This window comes from Oreochromis aureus, linkage group 19, assembly GCF_013358895.1.
Source record: "Oreochromis aureus strain Israel breed Guangdong linkage group 19, ZZ_aureus, whole genome shotgun sequence".
NCBI lineage: Eukaryota > Metazoa > Chordata > Actinopteri > Cichliformes > Cichlidae > Oreochromis > Oreochromis aureus.
In genome coordinates this window covers 14,118,623-14,135,523 of record NC_052960.1, presented here as the reverse complement: position 1 = coordinate 14,135,523, position 16,901 = coordinate 14,118,623, and the positions used below count along the sequence as shown (strand labels likewise).

The 16,901-nt window shown below is 42.7% G+C and overlaps 2 protein-coding genes across 2 annotated transcripts; one reads left to right on the top strand and one right to left on the bottom strand.

Annotated features, from left to right (window-relative positions):
• The first annotated feature begins 1,861 nt into the window (after positions 1-1,861).
• Positions 1,862-6,726, top strand: col10a1a (collagen, type X, alpha 1a). Its single transcript, XM_031747203.2, has 3 exons — positions 1,862-1,956; positions 2,310-2,427; positions 4,246-6,726. The coding sequence occupies exons 2-3, from the start codon at positions 2,325-2,327 to the stop codon at positions 6,078-6,080; spliced, it is 1,938 nt and encodes a 645-aa protein (XP_031603063.2). The 5' UTR covers positions 1,862-1,956; positions 2,310-2,324; the 3' UTR covers positions 6,081-6,726.
• A 3,645-nt stretch (positions 6,727-10,371) lies between these two features.
• marcksb (myristoylated alanine-rich protein kinase C substrate b) lies at positions 10,372-13,381 on the bottom strand. The gene is made up of 2 exons (XM_031747136.2): positions 13,005-13,381; positions 10,372-11,965 (listed from the first exon to the last, which is right to left on the bottom strand). Exons 1-2 carry the CDS (start codon positions 13,098-13,100, stop codon positions 11,396-11,398), a joined length of 666 nt encoding a protein of 221 aa, XP_031602996.1. The 5' UTR covers positions 13,101-13,381; the 3' UTR covers positions 10,372-11,395.
• Positions 13,382-16,901: the final 3,520 nt, after the last annotated feature.

The following is a 16,901-nucleotide window of genomic DNA, read 5'->3' as shown; positions in this document are numbered from 1 at the left end:
AACTAAGACACACTTCAAGTAAATGCAATGTGACTTCTCTCTATCATTTTACTGCCTCGGGTAGTCAGTCTGCACCTTTGCCGCGAGCTATCACTCCCAACTCTTTCATGAGCAAAATTTCAAATATTTGAAAATGAAGATCGCAAATTATATTACGTTTAATTTGACAGGAAGAGTGAACTTAAACAATACTTGCCAAACATGATTAAGTGATATGAGCTGGGGAAGGTAGCACTTTGGAAAATTGCAGATAATTTGGTCTAATTTACAAAAAAGGGGGTTCCAACAACCCATGTTGTAGAATCTTTAATTATATATGTGGTGGAAGATGCCAGTCACGGTCGCATGTAGTATAGACGCCTTATATAGAAACATGGTGAAGCCCTTAATCACGCAGTTCATCATCATTTCTGCAAATATACACATGTTGTCAGCAGTATGTATGTACATTATAAGAACAGTGGAAGAACATGTGCCATAACTGGCTGCGCCATTCACCAAGAAGATTTTGGGATGGGCCATGGACTACCCTACACATCGTTTATGGCTACTTGTGTGTTTGAGAACATGTGATTATTTGGGTGTATGCATTTCCTATGTGGCTGGGGTGAAATTGAGAAATTACAGTTGGAACATCTCAAAGTAAGCAACACAAGGTGGAGGGTGAGGGCGAGGGAGGATAATACTGGAGGACAGGAGTGAGGAAATACAACATTTTGACAGGAACTAGCTTTTATTGTAGGGATAGGACTGAAACCTCTGATGATGCACTGAGGCGGCCAAAAATAACAAGTGACCACAGCAGCATGGCCCCTTCTCTACAGCAGCGGCACCTCACTCCAGAGATAGGTGCTGTACCTCAGTAAAACCTGCCCTCTGGTGTTTAAACAGGAGTAGTGCACTTAAAAACTGCTACATTAGAGTGCATTTACAAGACTGCACAGAAACAAGCCCAAATGCCTTTCCCAGTGGCTCTTTATATAGCTTTATTAGCTGTTTTGAGGGTGAAAAACATACAAAAATATCCAAGTTAAGAAAATGTGTTCATCTTGAAATAGAGGCTGAAATCAAGGCTACTTTGTCCTCTATTAGTCACATAACAAGCTGACCAAATAATAATACCCAGGAAATGTACTGAACTAAATATATGAATATCTTAAATGATGCCTTCACATCAGTGAAAAAAATATTTTTAGTTCATTTCAGTCAAACTCCACTAAAGCTACTGTACCTTTCATGAAGGCAATCTTTCACCACCACTTCCCTTGTTTATGTTATCATGCAGGCACAGAGGTGTCCAGACAGACGGCACAGGTAAAGACAAGTTTCACCAGTCGGCTGGACAAGATGTAAATTTGGAGATGAGACATGTAGTGCACTATACATCCTCAAAGCACGCTTTGTGAAGCTATACAGGTGCCGTTACAGACCTACAGTAGCTGTCTGTTTTGACTACCTTAAGATATTTTCATATTTAGAAAGAGGTATTTTAACATAAACATGTCCAGAGCAGATTTTAAATGCCTTCTGTAAAATGCCATATGCATGTAACCAAGATGAAAATGAAAGGTGTCCTTGTTGCTCTCGTTGAGATTGTTTTTATCCATTGCAAAAGTATACATTTATTTTTTTTTATTGTTTTATAGTTTAGGAGAAGACAGAAATAAGTGATAATCATGTGTCTGGATATTCAAGACATGGAGGAACCCTGATGTGACATGCCCGCTTTGGGCAGATCTGTCTGCTAATTACAGCCTAGCTGGAGGAGGGAGGTACTTGAGTGGTGGGGGCTTTTTTTTTTTTTTTTTAATGATGCGCAGGGTAGATATGGTATAAATACCCACATCATTGTACTGGAGGGCAGCATATCCTCAGTTGTGCTCCTACCCTAAGGATATACAGCAGTACCAGGAGCTCACTGGTGCTGAGGAGTTTGGTTCTTCTCGTTGGATGCCGGTATGTGAAATTTCCTCTCTATCTCTAGGGGAGTGCTATCAACATCTAGGCTTTGTGTGGGCCTTCAGTCATTCCTGTGACTGGTTGGAGAAAAATAGAGCAACTTTTGCTGCCTTTTACCTTCATTTGTAATACATGACCCTGAAGTGTGGAAATAGAAAATTGTGCTTTCTGTTCTTATTTGTTGTCTAGTATTGTTTCTGTAAGAAAGAGTACAGCATGCTCTTGTACCAGAAAAGTTCAGGCTCTCTAAAATTCACAAAGTAACATACAAACACTAAAGCTTGACTGCGCTTTTTATACCTTGAAAACAGATGTACTGACTTTCTTCTTCTTCTTCTCCTCCACTGCAGGTTTGACCTTGCAAGATGGACATACGTGTAGCGACCATCCTCCTCCTTGTGGTGGCCTCTGCAGCAGCCCACGGAAAGGGTTACGTTGTGAGGAAGGTGATGCCTGTAAAGAGCCATGGTAAGAATAAGCATTATTTCGCCCTGTGCTCGAACAGCCTATCAACTTTATGGGAGATTTTCTTCCATAAAGTTGGTCTTATTTGAGTAACACTTCATGGTATGATTTCCTTACCTTTAGTGAGGAGGATAGCTGTTTTGACCAAGAGAGGAACCGTAAGCAGCATGGCAGATGATAGGGACACTTTACTTTGAAAGCTGAACTCCACCTTGCGCTAGGCCAGTGTTGCGCTCTGATTGGCTACAACAGGTTGCATTCCTCTCCAATCACGCAGTGAGGCCTGGAGTTGCAGGTTATTTGCACGACGCAGAGCTTGTAGGTTTTCGTTTTCCTCTAAATCACCAGATTAAATCTACCTCTGTAGTTTTTGTAGCATTTCCTGGAGATTTGTATCCATTTATTCCCCCAGAGCGGTAGCTCCGTAGTGAAGTGGTTTAAACATTCCCCGAACAAGCAAAACATCCCTGGAGGAGATAAAAATCCCATCGGGAGTTGCGTGAAAAAGGGAATCTAACAGGCGGAGCTGTCCTCTGTGGCGACCCTTTGTGACTAAGTGAGCTGAGTTACTCACATTAGCAACAGTTTTATTACTTTGTTTTATTTTATTTTGCGCACATGCTTCAAAGTAAGGCCCAACTTTAATTCTGTTTACATTAAAGCTCTGAAATGGTGCATGAAAGTTTTTCAATCTGGCAGAGTTATTCGCTCTATTTACTAAGCACGCGATTTATTTAAGTGTTAACATGAGTTACGTTTTGATTTTCTTTTTTTTAAAAAAATATTTTGCCAAACACAAAGAGAGAGGTTGTGTGTTTCCCAAACGCAGTGCAAAATGTGAAGTGTCGCTTTTGTGTCATCAGCTCATTCCTGTTTCCATTTGAGAAAGTAGCTGTTATGGGGCTATTTTTAGTTTCACACTGACAATTAAAGTCCAGTCACCCAGCAGTGTGGTTTGTTTGGGTGTGCCTGTTTAACACAAAAGTAGAAACATCTGTTTGGCTTTATCCAAACTAAACTAGAATAAGCCAAGGAGTGAGCCTTTTACACTCAAACCCATGTGACCACATTAAGGCAGCAAATAAAAAAGAGCTCCCTCTTATTTTGCTTGAGTAGCTCCTAAACAAATCATAAGGCGCTCATTAAAATCTGAAACCTGTACTTTGTATTAAAAATAGCCATTCAGCAGGTTACATGCAGCCATATTTCTTTACATTATGCTTTCTCTGTATTAAAATAAATTATTAGAATAATACTAGACATGCATCTGTTTATAAGGGGTTGTTTCAAAATAAAATATGCATGTAACATATATATGTAACATATAATATTTGTACATCAATAGGTGAGCTGTATGTGGGCGTATCTCACAAGTTAGACCATTGCCTGATTAGAGTTAAACATGCCCCGCCTTCTGGATCAATTAGTAGATCATGTTTCAGCCATTTTGAAAAATGAAGACCATTGTGTAGAGAGGTTTTCTTAAAAGTTAAAATTCAGCTCATATTGGTTTGCTGAAAGTCATATTGCTTGTGAACGCTGCAAAACTGATGCGCACTCAAACAAACTAAGCACTGAGAGCTGGCCAGTACATCCATGACCCCGCACTTGTCACTTGAATGGGATGCAGTCGGATTTACTGAACATCCTAAACAGACCCTAATTAGAAATAAGTGGTTGAATTTTATGCACAGACTTAAGGTATCCTGAACATACACACAGAGATTTCTTTCACTTTGTTACTTTGTGTCCATTTTTGTTTTCGTGCCCTTTTTTTGTTTGCTAATGGAACTAATGATGGTTTCTCTTCATTCTTCACAGTGGTGGCAGGTGAGCCTGGTGCTCCAGGTGAGCCAGGCCCCGAGGGACCTCCTGGCCCTCCTGGCCCACCAGGTGAAAATGGTGAAGGCTATGCTGGACCTCAAGGACCTCCCGGACCCCCTGGATCTCCTGGCCGCTCCATTGCTGGTAAACCTGGATCTCCAGGTGGTCCTGGCAAACCTGGCAGGCCTGGAGACCCTGGTGAGAAGGGAGATACTGGAGCCACTGGCCCTCAAGGACCTAGGGGAGTCCCTGGATCACCAGGAAGCCCTGGACCTGCCGGCCTCTCTGCTACTGGCAAGCCTGGACCCTCAGGTCTTCCTGGAGCAATGGGACCTAGAGGAGAGCCTGGTCTGAAAGGACACCCAGGTATCCCCGGACTGCCAGGCTCTAAGGGTGATAGAGGGGTGGGAGCACCTGGGCCTCAGGGTGAGACAGGACCTGAAGGGGCCACGGGTCCACCTGGAGCTCCAGGTCCAGCTGGAGTTGGAAGGCCAGGAAAACCAGGTTCCCCAGGTGAGCCAGGAAAATCAGGTAGCCCAGGTAGCGATGGTGCCCCTGGTCCCATGGGACCTCAGGGACCTAAGGGACACACCGGTGCCCCAGGTGTTGGTCTCCCAGGTAAACCAGGTGAGAATGGTGCCCCCGGTCTGCCTGGTTCAAGTGGCCCTAAAGGCAACCAGGGACCTTCTGGAGCCCCTGGTGCCCCTGGAGTGCCTGGATATGGAAAGCCAGGTGCAAATGGAGAGAAAGGAGAAAGGGGAGCTACAGGTAGCCCTGGTGCTACAGGCCCAAAGGGTGAGCAAGGTCCAACTGGATATACTGGTGCTACTGGTGCAACTGGCCCAACTGGTCCTACTGGACCTCAGGGTGAAAGAGGTTTCACAGGTGCACCTGGTGCTGTTGGCCCTAAAGGTGACACAGGAGCAACTGGTCCTCAGGGACCTAAGGGAAACAAGGGAGATCAGGGAGCACAGGGTTTCCAAGGTAAGCAGGGTTACCCAGGACCAGCTGGTCCTGCTGGGGCCAGAGGGGAAACTGGACCCACAGGTGAAAAAGGAAATGTAGGTGCCCCAGGTACCCCAGGAGCCCCAGGTATCCCAGGGCCTGCTGGACCCAAAGGTCATCCTGGTCGCCCAGGTGAGCAAGGTCCCTCTGGATCAGATGGTGCACCAGGTTCGAGAGGACCTACTGGGCCTCAAGGTCCCGCTGGTCCTCCAGGCCTCAAGGGACACCCAGGTCTCCCTGGTGCTCCTGGCCCCGCTGGTTTGGCTGCTAAGGGTCTCACTGGACCTGAGGGTCCTCCTGGTCAACCTGGTGAGCCCGGAGCTGATGGAGAACCTGGTCCAGCTGGCCCTCCTGGTCCCCCTGGCCCTCCCGGTGAGGTTGTATTTGAGAAGGGCAAGGACTTGGGTGTGAGCGAGATTATGGTGAAGTCCCCCATGTCTGCTTTCACTGCAGCTCTGACCACCCCCTACCCTCCTGCTGGCAGCCCCATTAAGTTTGACCACATAGTGTATAATGCTGAGAATCACTATGACCCTGACTCAGGCATTTTCACTTGCCAGGTTCCTGGAGTGTACTTCTTCTCCTATAGCATCCATGTCAATGGAGCTCATGCCCTGGTGGCTCTGTACAAGAATGGCCAGCCTGTTATGTTCACTTATGATGAGTACAACAAGGGTTTCCTTGACCAGATGTCTGGTAGTGCTGTCCTCTTGCTTGATGAGCAGGATACAGTTTACGTCCAGATCCCTGATGATGAGGCCAATGGTGTCTTTGCTGCAGAGAATGTCCACTGCTCTTTCTCTGGGTTCCTCATTGCTTCAACGTGATACGTTGATTCAGTAGTTTCCAAAAGCCAACCAACTAAATTTGCTATTTCTCAAAGTAAACTCCCTGTTCAGTTTTCCTCAACTTAACAGACAGGCAGTTCACCATTTTTTGAGGAATAGTAGCATCTCGACTTGAAAACTACAAGAAATAGGTGCTTAGAAGAAGGAAAACTAATTTATGAACACAGGTGATCAGGGGTGGGGTAAGCAATCCACAATGTTACCAGTGAGATTTTGTAATGGAGACAGCATGTGAAATTGAGATGTTAAACTGTGTTGTGTCCTGACTTTTTCTTTTCCATTCTGTTCCTTTTATACTGACTTCAACTGGTGACTCTTAATTTAGTGTTTGTCTGGTTTTGTTTGTTTTTGTACAACCTTGTTTTTTTCTTTCAGTTTTTTGTTTGGGTTACCAATAATCTTATTAAAAGTACCCTAATACTTTTTTTCTGTGCAACCTGTTGTACTAAATGTGACTTGAATATATTGTGAAATGGTAATGGTCAAATTGACCGTTATGACGAAATAAGTCACCAAAATGCTGTCATGGAAACACAAACTGTTTTAACAGCAACATCGTTGTATCCCTGGACATACATTGTGTCATGTAAACCATAATGACCAAAATAAATGATGTCTTAATGAATGTTCTGTATCAGAAGTCTTTTTTAGCAGCTCATTTAATTTGAAAACTAAAAAATAACTCAGTTAGAGGCACATAAAACAACACAAAAACTGCTTAAGAAAACACACAGTCATAAGATTAAACTCACTTTGAGTATTTTTGTGAACACTGGTCGAGTTCTGTAAAAACTAAAACCTAAACCAATTTAGTTTTCCTGCAGATTCATAGATTAAAACAAGACACCAAGTTATAATTGTGATCTGTGACAGGTTCAACACAAGATTAAGTTGTTGTGAAAATATACAAAAGTAATATAATATAAATATTATTAATACTAAAGTTACCTGAGATGAAACATCTTAAGTCAGCAACATCCATTCATCTACTTAATAGAAACTTATTTCAGCTGACTTCCACAGAAAGGCGGGCACACTGTGGACAGGTTGCCAGTCTATCACAGAGAGGTGAGGGCTGCACAGCTATGGTTCATTTAGAATCACCAATCAACTGTGAGAGGAAGTCTGATTACCTGGAGGAAACCAACAGAGACGCAGGGAAAAGATGAACGATCCACAGGGAGGCACTAATCACCCAGCAGGTTCAAACCAAGCACTGGACTACCATGCCATTACTTGTTAGTAACAAGACGTTTTAATTTTAAGTACTCATATGGGTTTTGTAAGCAAAATTTTGGCTGACAAATGTGAAGTGGAAGTATCAAATATAAAATGTATCTTCCTACCAAAGTTACTGTTGGACTTACTGTCCTCAGTGTAATGTAACTTATATAATTATATATAATGTATATAATGATGTATTTCTATTCATTTGTGGTCATTTGGTTAAATGCATCACTATTACAAATTGGTATCCTGTGCACAGTATTAACTACATGCAGCACTGTGCAAAAGCCACTCCTCATTTCTCTATATTTTGCTGGGAAAATGGGAAATAGGTGCAGCAGACACGTGCAAACATACATGGATATACAGTTTATAAGGGAAAAACAGAGTTTGAACATTTCTAACAAGCTTAAAAGTCAATATATGGTATGACCACCTTTATTCTTCAACACAACCGTAACTCTTGGGCAATAATAGTAATTATTATTATGTAAGACCAACCATTGCCAATTTAGTCTACCCTTGAAGTTGAGATTCTCTCACAAATTTGCCATTGATCATATTAGTTTAACCAGCTTGCAGTCAGTAGATGTGTTAAAAAAGTGCTTAAAATTCACACATACTTCAGTAAAGTACATGTGTAAATATATTGTACAAATGGTCCTATACAGAAGCTAAAATAGATAAAATAAAAAATCTCTCTCCACATGATGGCTACCAGTTGCCTGCTTGGCAGCCAAAGTTTACAAAGGCTACTCTACCATGCAAGCCTCAATATGAGAGTGCTGAATATAGTTTGGGTGTGGGATGAGGGACAGGGATGGTCCTCTGGCAGGGCAGCTGCTGTTTGATCTTGCTTGGGGGAAAGAGCGAGACAGTGGTTAGGTAAGGGGCCCAAGGGACAGAAGAGAGAGGAAGCTGGCTGAAGTAAACTGCTGGGGATTGCCATCTGAGGGTACTTCCATTTGGAGATGGCCTGTGGTTGTTGCAATGAGGTGGGACAGCGCAGATGGAGAGCTGCCTCTGGCTGACTCCACAAGCCGCACTCTAAAATTATCTGCTGAGACTAAGAAGAATAATTTACTTTGATATATTTTTGTTAGTAGGCTCACCTTGTATGTCTATCTATACAGTTGTGCATCTGTTTGGAAAGAAAGAAGCAACGCAAAGAGGAACCAGATGTTCTTGAGTAGGATGTAGAGAGATGTGTGTATGGCAACATGTGAGGAACACTGGGTGCTACAAGAAGCAGCACGTCTCTCAACAACCTGACCAAAATGGACAAGCAGTTTAAGAAGCAGAAATAGAAGTATTATGTGTAAAACACACCCTTTTTGCGGTGGCCAGAGCTGCAGTGTCCAAGGTTAGAGTGGGTGCAAAGGAAATAGAGGGTTTGAAATGTGCACGGGTAGAGCTGTGTGCTGCCAAAAAAACACCCTGCAGGAGTGTTTTGTTTTCTCCTCCACTCTTAAAAACATTCTGGTGTTTATGGGGTTTCATGGAAGGCATCTCGACATGTTGATGGTGAGCACAGGCATCAATTCGGTCTACGCTGTTTGCGAAAGACACTAAACCTCCAGACGTCGTAAAAATGTTTGTTTCAAACACTATCATTTATGGTCCAAAACCAGAAACTCTGAATTCGGATGCAACGCAACTGACCCTGAATCATGTGGCACAATTATGTTGTGTGGTTCCTCCATTGGTAAATCACCAAAAATACTGTTGGGCAGCAAGCACATCTCACTTTAGGTTCACTCCAGATTAAGTTTGTTTTAGGGAAAGAAATGTGCGTGTCCTCAAAGGGCAACTTCACCATCTAATTTATCATTACTTTTGCTCTAATTTAGTAAATGATGTGAAGATTTAAATAAGTGACTGTGGCCTCTTCATGGGGGTGGCTGTAGCTCAGGTGGCAGAGCAGGTCAGCCACTAATCAGAAGGTCGGTGGTTCGATCCCAGGCTGCCTCCTGGCTGCATGCCAAATATCCTTGGGCAAGATACTAACCCCATGTTTGCCTACTGGTGGTGGTCAGAGGGCCCGGTGGCACCAGTGTCCGGCAGCCTCGCCTCTGTCAGTGCGCCCCAGGGCAGCTGTGGCTACAATGTAGCTTGCCATTGCCAATGGGTGAATGACTGAATGTAGTGTAAAGCGCTTTGGGGTCCTTAGGGACTGAGTAAAGCGCTATACAAATGCAGGCCATTTACCATTACAAGGGCTGCAGTTTTCTTCTAACATCTTGGAGTATTACCTCTCAGACTTGTCAAATTTAGTTTAAAATCCTTCCCCTCAAGGCCTCTAAAAGTAGGATAGGGGGCAGACCTAGACCCCTCCCCTGAGGAACTAGCGCAGTTTGGATTTAGCAGACAGATACTCCCTTTACTATTAAGGTTAGACTCAAAAGCTTCCTTTTTGATGAAAACTTAAAGTTAAAGATGGATGAGGTGACCCTGCACCATCCCTTAGCAATGCTGCTATAGGCTCAGGACTTTTGTGAGATACACAGAGTTCTGAGCACCATTTTCCATTTCCCATGTGTTTATACACTGTTGCAATGTGTCATTACATTGTTGTCTTCACGCTTGCAGTCTGTGTTGTGTCCCGTCTCCCTATGTGCTCTCTTCCTCCTCAACCCCAACTGGTCACAGCAGATGGCTTTCTCTCCCTGAGACTGATTGTGCCAGAGGTCAAAATGGAGTTTTACCTTCCTGCTGTCACAAAGTACTTCAGTTTTCTATTAGTGTATCATCTTTTAGTATACAGTGCCTTGAGGCAACACTTAGAATCCTAAATACAACTCGTTGCATTAAAAAAAAAAAAAAAAAAAAAGGTTTCTGTATGTGTGAAATCTTTCAGTGCACCACACGATGGTGCTGTAAAACAAAGAATCTGTATACCTGTGGCTACAGCAGCCGACCTCAGCTCTGAACACCAGTCTAAACTCTCCCACTCCCTCTCTAGATTTATGATGGGTATTGTAAAAGGGCAGCAGTGGTGTTTTTATGCTTTCTAAACATAAATAAAGGAGCTCAAGAGTGCCAATCCACATTTTGTTGCTTTATTCTTCAGCAGTACTCACATATAATAAACTGAACACCTTAATACCAGTTTGCAGATATTGTTACATTTCATGTTGAATAAGGTGAGTTTCATATACAAAACAAAAAGAGAAAAAAAACCCCAATGCTGTTTAAAGACAGTACCCCCAACCACGGATTTATGTGCTTTCTTGTGTAGATTTTTAGGTATTGTAGGCATTGTAGTCATCACAGCTTGATGCGAAACTTGCTTAAAACATCTCCCAATTTTATTCAATCTTACAAATGGTGAAAAAACAAGAAAACTTCATTTACAATGGGTAATCTGTTAAAAACTTCAGTCATTTAGGTACATCTCAGTCATAAAACCAGTAATATCAAAGTCTATACAACGTGCGTTACTACAGAGTTTGGAAACAGTGGAATCTAATGGGAAGTGATGAGCACCTACTGTTTTAACAGTTGACTAAATCTAGTTCATTCAGGAATGGTTTGTGTCCACAGGAGCGTTGAGCTTCAAGAGTTGTAAACAACTGTGCACTGCAATGACAACATTTAAGACTTGGACTTTCCCTTTAAATACCACAATGTGTCAGATCTTGCAGACACAGCTTTAGCTGCTACATCCAATTGCCCAGCACCAAACACTTCTGATTAAATATGTGTCAAATTCAGCAACGTGTTGACAGTCACGGTTTCATGTAGAAAAAGAAAAAAGAAAAAAAAAAATAGGGAGGGGGGGGGAAAAAAAAAGTAAAAATTCCCACTCACATTTGCACTCTCACACTCACCCATGTCACAAATGCAAGCACCAATAAGCAGTGAGGAAGCAGCACACTCTCCGTTACACCTCCTGTCCATCACTGCCAGGGACATTGCAGTTATGGATGAGATGGTTGCAGAGTAGTAAACAAACACTAAAGCAAAAAAAACAAAAACAAAAAAAATCCCTGGTTTTAGACAAAGTCCTCGCATTCCTTCAGATGGGCTACATTGTCTCCTTCATTCTGTTGTCTGGTTCAGCAGGATTACTCGGCGGCAGCAGCCGTGGCCTCTGGACTGGCTGCTGTTTCTGGCTCAGTAGGTGAAGCTTCAGCTGGCTTTTCCTCTCCTCCGGCTTCCTCTGCCTTCCCCTCCTCGGCCTTTGGTTCCTCAGCTGCAGCTTCCTTGGCTTCCTCACTGGCCTCATCTGGCTTGGCCTCTTCAGTAGGTGCCTCAGATGTCGCCTTCTCCCCTTCGGCTGGTTCTGCTGCTGCTCCCGCCGCCGCACCGTCCTCTGTCGCCTCTTCGGACTCTTTCTTGGTCTTCTTGAAAGAGAAGCCGCTGAGCTTGAAGGACGGTTTCTTGAAAGAGAAACGCTTTTTCTTCTGCTTGCCATCCTCGCTAGTAGACGGAGCGCCTTCCTCAGGTTTGGCAGAAGCTTCTCCATTTGTGGCGGCAGGCTCCTTCTCTCCATTGGCTTCGGCACCCTCTACCTTTTCACCTTCTTCTTTTGGTGCCTCCTCAGTAGGAGTGCTTCCATTGGCCTGTACTTCGGCTTTGTTGACTTCCTCTGTAGCAGGAGAGGTATCCCCGTTGGTCTTGGCGTGGCCATTTTCCTGGAAGAAAACAGAATAAAAATGAAATTACTGAACATGCACTTATTTAAGTTCATTAGGCCAAACACACTCATAAGTGTGCATGTGTGTGCAGGGCTATCCCCTGCAAAACCTGGTGTCCTGTGATATTTAATTACACTCACAGACTAGCAGTAACCAATAAGAAAAAGCTCCTAAAACTGCAACAACATCTGTTACCAGGAGAGTGACGACAGATCTGTGGCTTACAGCAGTAGGCTAGTTGCTTAGACTGTAGTACAATCGGGATCCACGAGGTGGCGTTCAGATTGAAGCCAGTGGAAACAACATAGGAATTCGCTTCTCTCCCCCCCCCTCCATATCATCCCTTCCTTTAAATGCCCCGTGTAGTCCACCAATGTGCACCATTTTTAAATTTTGATGCACTTAGCTCATCCTACCCTTTTCTGCTTTTTATAGTTTGCGGATTCTGCGGTCCGCGTTTGCACAAAAAAAGAAAAGAAAAGAAAAAAAACGTGGCTCATTCTGGCAACAAAGGCGTGGTACCGTTTTTTAAAATGGCCATGCCACATTGAGAGCGGCCACAAACCCCTGCTGCACACATTTCAACCAAATGAATAAGCACAGGCGCAATGTTTAGACACAGGAGCCGCAGAACAGCTGTGATTATTTTACAAACAATTCAAAAAGAAAACGATTTTTAAACAATTCCGTGATCATCACTCATTGGAATAGTTGTGCAGCAACATCCAGGCATTTTTTGTAGGATGAATAAAAAAAAATACATTTTTGTATCAGTTTAAATGATTTCACTGAAAAGTTATATATACAGTTTAAATGCGTTGGAGAAAATAACCTGAAACTGTGCATTTGCCGGTGAAAAACGTGTAGGCCTACATGTGGCCACTTTCCCTGAAAGCCGGTGAGCGTGGAGATGCGCTACAGGGAACATGGAGCACGCCATTGACGCAACACATTGCTAAATTGAGGCAAAATTCCGCGTGCGCAATTAAGATCTGAATCATTCTTTTAAAAAAAAAAAAAAACCCCGCAAAACTACCTGTCCGTTCGTCTTTGCTGCAACGGCTGCACCTTCTGCTGGCTGTTCCACGGCGGCTTCCTCTTTTCCAGCGGTTTTGGAGATTTGTGCTCCCATGCTTTTGTTCCAACAAAGGGACCCAACCGATCAAATGAATGAACAAAGACCGCAAGCTTCCTCTCCAGAAAAATCAAGTCAAACGCCGACTCCCCCTTCTGCAACCGAAGCCGAGGAATCAGCACGGAATCACGATGACCACAAAAGGACGTGCGAGCGCTTGCACAAGGAAAAAGTAGCGAAGGTGCGAAAGACGCGAATTCTTTCGATTTTTTCCCCGAACGGAGTTCCTTAATGGAGAAATTGGCCCCGCCGCAAATGAGATGCGGAGTACAACGCCCAAGTCCGCTGATGAATGGGCAATGGGGCTATGACGACAAAGCTACCCGGTCTCCACCAATCAAAAGTCCGAAATCCCAAAGAGTGGGGAGGTCATGGAGTGGCTGGGATGGGGGGACACGGACAATAGGAGAGACACAACAACATGGCTTACAACTTGGTTTTTGGTTTTTTTTTTTGGTTTTGTTTTCTTATCCCAGAAACTTGATGTTCCATGTTTTGGTTTATATTGAGCAGAAGGTTTAGATTAGACATATCTGATGATTGTTTCCTGGAAAAGTGCAAAATATTTGCTTGCACATAAAGATGGCCACTGATTTGCATTGAAAAACGTCAGTTCTCTGTACTGGCAAATATTTTGTCTTGTCTAATTTTAAACAGCATGACATGAATTACAGCATGACATGAATTACAGCGTGATTGCGTGCAACACAGCAAGCATGTCTATTTTTACATATGTGTAATATTTTATAGAAACACAGCTTACACTTTAACCTAATTTGGCTGCGACAAAGAGCCCTAAACATGTTCATCACAGCTTGTAAATGAATGCAAGCCCTCCAAACAATAGTATGTTCTGAAGACTGGGTTGACTAAGCACCAGTCAGCTGGTCTCACCTTATGTCATCATGGCACTCTACTGACATACGCCCCACTCAGTAAACAGACATCCCCTGTTACTATAAGCCCATGTGCCCAAAACTTCTCTTATCCCTCTTCTTGCATAATAGTGTCTTGTCTGCTCCTTGCAGCTGGAGCATCCCAGTGACCCAGATATAATGAGAGTTTATGGCTCTCTGCTGCTGTCTGCTTCAGCAGCCTGCAGTGCTCTAACTCCACCACCAGCCACAAGTCTCCTCTCTCTGCTAGAGCTGCATGACCCACATCTCCATGGTTACTGTTAGTCCAAAATGGCTGCAAGGAAGAGGCAGTGCATTTGCTGAATAGGGCTTTAGAGATGGTGACTCCGGGTGGTGGAGAAGCAGGGTGAGTGGAATGAAGACGGCCCGGCAAAGCGCTCAGCAGTTTGTGGATTAGGGTGCCTTCTTTCACCCACCCTCAGCAGCCTAACTAGGCCACACTCATTGTTGTGATATTTTGATTACATGCAAAGCTGTAGCATAATTATTATGATGAGCTGCCATAAATATGACAACATGGGGAGAAAGCATAGAGATGTTTTTTAAACTTTCATTGTTTTTAACAGGCCAGATTTTTAAGTCAGTATCTACATTTATCAGTATCACAGTTTATTGTGATCATTTGTTTGCTTTGGTCAAATTCATAGAGTAGTTACATTATCCTAGTTAAATAAAAATAAATACAAAATGTAGAGTTTTAGTATAAAAGCACTGATTTCTTTTTATTGTTATAGCCATGCTAAAACCCAAGGCAGTACAGCTCACATATAGAACCATGAAGCATTTTAAGCTCATTTCCAGTAACAACTATTGATGAACTGAGTCTTTTTTTTAATGAATATTTCTGGTCAGACACATAGACAAAATGTGAGTTTCTTCATATCCTATTAAAGCTGAAGAGCTCAACCAATTAGCCAGCTGGCACAAAACTAGTGAAATTTGAAGTCTGTATAATTACAGCGAGCTGGTCTTTTTTTGTGCATTGATTTGTTTTTTCTTTATTTTCTTCATTTAATTGCCTTTTGTTTTTATTCATTTGACAATGGCAGGTTTGGTTTCTAGCTCCTGTCTTTATGTCAGTGTATATGAGCAAGTCATTATTTGTGACTATTTTGAACTGTTATCATTTTTATAGATAAGAAGAAAAACTGAATGAATGTTAAGTGAATGAAGGCCAGAGGCTGGCATTGTCATTTATTATAAAATGTATTTATCTGGATGCTATGAAAATGTCCAAATCATTTGTCATTAGTAAGAGTGACATGAGGGTGCTTATACATTGCTTACCTGGGCAAACGATGGTAACAGGACGAGGAGAAGAAGGCAAGCAAACGGAGGCAGTTTTATGCTCCTGCCAATGTTGTACTGGGAAATCCTGCAATCTGACTTTAATGTGGATGTTGCTTTGACATGTGCCACCCACCTTCTCTTCACAGCAGCAGCATTTCTTGATAGCAGTGCACCCACACAGTGGTTTGAAGACTATGGAAAAGCGTTCAAGGTGTTGATTTGGCCTCCAAAATCCCCAGAAGTCCAATCTGTAGTCAGATTAGACCCCCACCCCTCACCCCCAACTCCAAGGACTCAGAGGATCTGCAGCTACAGTCCTGGTGTTTCATATCACAGGACACCTTCAGAGCTCTTGTGGATTCTGCACCTCAGTGGGTCAGGGCTTGAAAACACAAGGGGACTTACACAGATGATTGATCGATGCACACTGAAACACTTTTACTTTAGTGCAGTATGCACGGAAACAAAAGTACTGTAGCTTTATTGGACTTCCCTTCAAGTACAATATTCAGTGTAACATTGTCACTATGATCATTTTAAAACTTTTTATAGAAGTCCTGTGATTGATTTTGACTGTAGGTGTCAAACATAGGACCTGTGGGCAAGACCTGCCTAGGCAAAGGGCTGAACAGCACTTGTACTTAAAGAAAAGGGAGCATGGTGTATGTGTAGATAAAATTATTTAGGCGAATCATTTTTCTGTACAGATTGGATTGTATTTGGCCAAGGAACTAAAAGGAATTTCACATGTCTTGATTAGACTGCATATAAAGGTAAAACTTACAGCAGAGGTAGCCTGAAGATAGCCTGAAGTTTCACAACCCAGTGGATGAATGAATCAGTGAATCTGATTTCCCAAAAAACTGATTCTGTTCATCTGGTAATACAGTTGTTTGTATGTGTGTGTTTTAATCTGTCTTTTGTATAGACCTAATTTCCATTTTTAGGTAGTGTACAGAATGTTTTCTTTTTTCTTTTCTTTTTTTTTCACAGTAACGAAAAAAGCACTCTTGAATCTTGAATTTTTATATTTGTATGCTTCATTAACCTTTTGTTCTGAAATTTTGACGCAGCTAAGCATGTGACACTATACATTATCACTGTGTTTTTTATGTCTTGTCTCTTCTTCTCAACCCCAATTGGTCATGACGGACGGCTGCTCCTCTCTGACCCTGGTTCTCCTGGAGGTTTCTTTCTGTCAAAAGGGAGTTTTTCTTCCCACTCTCGCCAAGTGCTTGCTCACAGGGTGTTGCCTGATTGTTGAGGTTTTCTCTGTATTGACAGGACTGTTACTGTAATTAGACGCTTTAAAAATACAGTTGAATTAAACGGAATTGAGACTCTTAAATGATTTTTTTTTAAAGAGATGTGTCGACAAATCATTATAAACAGGACAAAAGCCTTAAAGAGGAAAAGGTTGGGACTGAATGGGTTAACAGGTCTGAAACTGAAGGAATGCAAAGTAAATGGAGGTTAGAGGTCAGCATTGTGATTCATTACTAAAGCATCAGTGGTCAGTTCTGAATGACTACTGTCTTCACTGCATGTTTAATTTTCACAAAACATTCCAACCAATGCTGAAATTTTGCTG

What these genes read in the sequence shown, in the direction of transcription:
- marcksb (XM_031747136.2), bottom strand. Translation starts at nt 13,100, where the DNA reads ATGGGAGCACAAATCTCCAAAACCGCTGGAAAAGAGGAAGCCGCCGTG. An exon ending in CAGCAAAGACGAACGGACAG is followed by an intron (nt 11,966 to 13,004) that starts GTAGTTTTGCGG and finishes GTTTTCTTCCAG; the next exon opens with GAAAATGGCCACGCCAAGAC.
- col10a1a (XM_031747203.2), top strand. Translation starts at nt 2,325, where the DNA reads ATGGACATACGTGTAGCGACCATCCTCCTCCTTGTGGTGGCCTCTGCA. An exon ending in GATGCCTGTAAAGAGCCATG is followed by an intron (nt 2,428 to 4,245) that starts GTAAGAATAAGC and finishes CATTCTTCACAG; the next exon opens with TGGTGGCAGGTGAGCCTGGT.